The 5,478-nt window shown below is 37.5% G+C and overlaps 1 protein-coding gene across 1 annotated transcript; it reads left to right on the top strand.

Moving 5' to 3' along the window:
• Positions 1-297: 297 nt before the first annotated feature.
• Positions 298-2,422, top strand: LOC145033563 (lanC-like protein GCL2). The gene is made up of 6 exons (XM_078982153.1): positions 298-699; positions 876-1,057; positions 1,150-1,261; positions 1,344-1,460; positions 1,561-1,875; positions 1,969-2,422. Exons 1-6 carry the CDS (start codon positions 511-513, stop codon positions 2,305-2,307), a joined length of 1,254 nt encoding a protein of 417 aa, XP_078838279.1. The 5' UTR covers positions 298-510; the 3' UTR covers positions 2,308-2,422.
• Positions 2,423-5,478: the final 3,056 nt, after the last annotated feature.

Below are 5,478 nucleotides of genomic sequence, written 5' to 3'. Positions count from 1 at the left end.
AAAGTTGTTTATTAAAAAATATTTAATTTATTAAGAAGCCAATATAGAAAAATAATAAATCGACCGACCATTGTGGAAGTTGTTTAAACAAAATTACTCGATATGTCACCAAGCGTCCAGTAGCAATCGGCTTCAAATGAATCAGATCATCATCTACACGTGCCAGATACAACAGCATTAGAGGGCATAACTGTAATTTACACAGGAAGCGGTTTTATGCAATTTACGTTCAGTTAGTTAGTTAAGTTTGTTAGCTTTGTAAATCCGTTAGTGAGCAACTTTCTCTTCTCCGGTGTATATAATGTAACCATTTCTTTGATTTCAGGGAATCCATTTTCACTTCTCCTATCGTAATATTCGCAATTTTCATGTCAGCTACAAGTTCTTCGCCATAGATATATCTTCTTCTTCATACACTCTCTCTCTCTCTCTCTCTCTCTCTCTCTCTCTCTCTCTCTCTCTCTCTCTCTCTCTCAGTGTGTGCCGCAGTAAGCCATCGTCGTCTGAGAAATGAGAGACCGGTACTTTAAGAATTTCATGCGAGACCTCGAAGAAGAAACGTCAACAGTAGATGGAGATAATGAACGAAGCGAGGTTATTGCAAAAGAGTCTCAAGATTTTATCTTGAACCTTCTTAAATTTCGTGCCTCCCCTCTCCGTAGCAAATTCAGACAATCCGCCCTATATCAGAAATACTCTGTACCATCTCTCTCTCTCTCTCTCTCTCTCTCTCTCTCTCTCTCTCTCTCTCTCTCTCTCTCTCTCTCTCTCTCATGGTTTTCGATACTGAATCTTTAGTGGGAACTGCATATTAATTTCTTGGTTTTCTGCATTTGTGTGCATGCCTACCATTTGTTTGTGGAAATGTTTAACAGGTTGTGAGGGGTACATGGCGGACCCAAGAAAGAAGAATACTCGTCAACTGTAATCTTTATGATGATACTCCGGGGACTGCTTTCTTGCTCTTGAAAAGTTTTCTAGTGACTCGCAAAATGGATGATCTCAACACCTCTGCTGACATCATCAAAGCTTGCTACTCTGCTTCTGAATACTATAGGTACCCTCTATATATATTGCTCCAGTTTCATTATCTTGATATATAAATTTGTATTTTAACATGCTCTCCAAATCAATATTAATGATATATAGGAGTATAACCTTTCTACGTGGAACTGCTGGAATTTGTGCTCTTGGTGCTGTTGTGTCAATGTACCAAGGAAATACACAGATGATTGAACGCTATATGACCCGATTCAAAAAGGTAATAATTAATATAGTAACATATATAGCTTTTCTTTCTTATGCATAATGCTACGTAATTAATTTATATAACAATGGAACAGATTGAAGTAAAGGACTATAGGCGAGATGGAATCTTACACGGGAGAGCTGGACACTTATGGGCATGTCTGTTCTTGAATAAGCACTTCCTTGATGGAGTCATTCCTTCATCCTACACTGTAAGATTCATTTCATAATTCCTATGGATTAATTGATTTCTCTTTTGAGTTTTACACATACAATAATACACTAAAGAACCAATTTATTATGTTAAAACAGAATAGATTAGTGAATAAGATGATTGAAAATGGAAGAAGTTTGGGCGCTGGAACAAGATGCCCTTTGATGTATACATATTTTGGCACTAAACATTATGGTGCTGCTGATGGTTTAGCTGGGATTTTGCATGTTTTGATGCATTTTGATTTGACTCCTGATGTACAAGAGGATGTGAAAAAGAGCCTTAAGTACTTGATTAATACTAGATTCCCTAGTGGGAACTATCCCTCTAAAGAAGATAATCAGGAGGATATTTTGGTCCAATGGTGTCAAGGAGCATCTGGAATGGCTCTCACCCTTGTCAAAGCTGCTGAGGTAATCGAATATGCTCAGTGATTTTTCACATAACCCATTAAGAAATTAATCTAGAAGTAATTTTTAGTAACTTGAAAGATGTAAATTGGTTAGGTTTTTGGAGATAAGGAGTTTGTGGATGCAGCAATGGAGGCTGGAGAAGTTGTGTGGAAACGTGGGTTATTGAAAAGAGTTGGACTTTGTCATGGGATTAGTGGGAATACTTATGTTTTTTTGGCACTTTATAGGTTGACAAAAAATGAGGAGATGTTGAAAAGGGCCAAGTTGTTTGCTTGTTTTTTACTTGGTAGAGGAGTGAAGCTTATGAGGAAAAAGAAGATGCATAAAGGTGATCATCCGTTTTCCTTGTTTGAAGGAGTTGGAGGCATGGCGTATCTTTTCTTTGATATGATGAATCCTGATGAAGCTAGATTCCCTGGTTATGAACTTTGAAAATGTGTAAAAGTGTTGGAGAATTGTAAAGAAGAGATGAATATGAGAGGGTTTGTAAGTAATTGTACATGATCTTTTGAATGAATATGGGAATAACTACTAGTTATTGCTAGTTACGTATAATAAGTTTGTTCAATTCTCACCATTTTACTATTATTGTTAGTTACATATAATATGAACTCATATATATAGACCATAGCACTCTATGTCTCTACGTTTAGCCAATTATTTGGAGATAAAAATGATGGCATTGTTGTCAATATTCGACCACCACTAGCTCAAACAAACTTCGATTGAATCAATGGAGGTGAGAATCATATTGGGTTGTTTACCGATAATTTATCATTCATGTAAATTTGGATGTTAAATAGGAGTGAAATGGGTAGGTTTTGTCACATCATTCATATATAACATCCATATAATTGGATTAATTTTCAAATAAGAGACGTAATCAACAATTGGGCTATCGTTGAACAGATAGCAGAATAGATTTCTGTCATTACTTTTTTCTTTCTTTTTTAAACAATAAATTTTAGTCAAAATAATATCAAAGTGTTTTTACATCAAGATGAAAAACAAACGGGCACAAACCCGTTGTCAAACTTTTCTAAAAATGTTGTTTATTTAACGGCTTTGCTCTCTTTTTTGGTTTACTAGAAAAGTGATACCTAGACAATGAGCACTTGATTATACCCCAATATTTAATTTATCACATCCATCTTAATTATGTTTGGTATCATGTTTGGTATCGTATCAAGGTTAAAGATATCACATCCATCTTAATTATGTTTGGTATCATATCAAGGTTGAAGATACGTTATATAACAAAACGAAACAATAATTAATAATTCAAATATCTTTTACTGGCCTACAAAAACTCCAAAACTCAAGTCTAAATATCATTACTATTGCAATGAATTAAAAACAAATTAATTATTGATTACCATTTTACCAAGTTAACTCTTTTTCTTATCTTGTTAAAACGAAATGTTCAAGTCGTCTAGTCCCTAGTGGTCTATCGGGTTAAACCGGTTACATTCCCAATTCCCATTCCTGCGTAAACTGCAAAATGGGCTTCAGATAAATCAAATCATCTGTAAGACCCTAGTTTTCAAGTAATTTCAAATCCATACATTGGGTTTAATTTATGTCACTTTTGGTCCTTGGAATTGAATGAAGTGGTCATGGGAAGCCCTAGTGGCAAAGAAGTAACTTATGGAGCATGAGTTGTACGTTGAGCGTACATGTGAGTACGCTAAGCATACTAGAGCGCGCCTAGTACACTGGGTGTATGCATATGTACGCAGGGCGTGCGTATGTTCAGGTGAAACCCTAACCTTTAGGGTTTGTGGGGTATATAAGTATTCTTATGTGTCATTTTGACTCACTCTTTAAGCCTCCAAGTCCCTTAACCGTTTTGAGTGAACCCTAACCCCCATAGTGAGCATCTTGAGCTTGTAGTGTGGTTTTGTATGCCAAAAGGAGAAGTTAATGCATCAAAGGGGTCAAGGAAGGAAGCAAGCTTGTAGATCTGGGATTATCATCTTCTTGGGATGCTTCAGAAGGTATAAAGCTTCTACCTTTATGCTTGGATTGTTTAGATCTTGCTTTGGTTGCTTTTTGGTGTTCTTTTTGTCCCAAAAGTCCCAAATTCGTGCATGCTTTGTTTTGGATGATTTGAGTTGTCCTTTCAGACCCTAGGAAGGGTTCTAAGCTATAAAAATGAGGTCCCTTGAGCTAGTTGGCTCCATGTTCTTTGTGGAAGGTCTTAATGGATTAAGACCACGTATTAAAGGATTTTTGGACATCTAAACTCTTAAAGTTTGAGGCTTTATAATTATGGAGTACATTTGGACCATGGATCTGAAGTTTGGGCTTAAGTGCTTAAGCCATTAAGCACTTATCATGATTTGGTCTCTACGAGGGTAAGCCCCACTATGCCTCACGTTCAGATTCAACCACCCCGATGGTGGTCAATGCGAGGCGAAGTACGCCAGTGTACTGAAGGAGTACGCCATGCATACGTCCTCTGTTTGGATTTCGAACTTGGGTTTCGGGTATTGGGCCGTCTGTTGGGCTTTGATACTTGGGCCCTAATGGGCTAACCGAATAAGTGTGTTTTGGGTTAATTAGAGGATCAGACCTTTGGATAAGGCCCAATAATGAGTTGGACCGAATTTTGAAATTTTGGCTAACTGTGGACCTTGAAGTAATTTTGGGCCTTTTGGATCAATATTTGGGTTTGGTTTGCATTGGGCTATGTTGGGTTGTCTGGGATTTTATAGTTGGGCTTTTGGCTTGCTAGATTTTCTTGAGTGAAGGCAATGAAAGTAATTAGGACCAATTTGGAAATTTAGGCCATAATTGGGCCTTAGGGGCTTATTTTGGATCTTGGGCTTTTGGTCTTTTAGTTTGGGCCTTAGTCTTGGGCCAAGTTTGAGGATGGGTAAAAAGGTCTTTTACCCTAAATTGTACTTATGGTGTGATTTAGGAACTAGTTATTGATGGGTTGTCATTTGTGGTATTTGATATTGCGGGCTCTAGCGGCTCTGTAGTCAGAGATCGTTCGAGGGAGCAGTTGTTGATGGAGTGTTGGCTTAGTATTTGCAGCTAGGGATCGTATATATGAATCAGAAGTGAGATGTGAGTTTTCTTTACTGTACTTGCAGGTCGAAGGCACCAATATCGGCCTAGTGGATTGATATCCTGTTATGCATGTTCTTGTGTTGTTATGATCTATTAGATTGGTATCCTGGTAGATAGGATGATGCTATGCTTAGTGATTTGTTAGATTTGTTTGACTGGTTGTGACAACCCGAATTTTTTTTTCTTTGAAAGATCAGTCAGTCAACTCAACTCCATGTTAGACTCATTTTGCTATCTTTTAGCGTGGTTTATGGTCTATTTGAGTGTTCTAAACCTAGTACAATCAAGGTAGGACCCTAGAAATGGGCTGAATCGAGTCATAGAAAGCAAATTCGGGCCAAACACTCCAACATGTGGAGTGTGCGGCCATACACCCATCTCAGCCACACACTCTTGCCTATATAAGCCATCCTTAGTCACTTTTGAACACTTTTCCCACTCCTTCAAAGCTGGAACATGTTTTTCTCTCAAGTACCATCCAAATCTTCATCTCGATCTTCATAAAAGTAAGTAATCCTTCCTTTG

Source organism: Lactuca saligna, chromosome 3 (genome assembly GCF_052625555.1).
Source record: "Lactuca saligna cultivar CGN05327 chromosome 3, ASM5262555v1, whole genome shotgun sequence".
Lineage (NCBI taxonomy): Eukaryota > Viridiplantae > Streptophyta > Magnoliopsida > Asterales > Asteraceae > Lactuca > Lactuca saligna.
The sequence above is the reverse complement of the archived record's forward strand: the minus strand, read 5'-3'. Positions and strand labels throughout refer to the sequence as shown.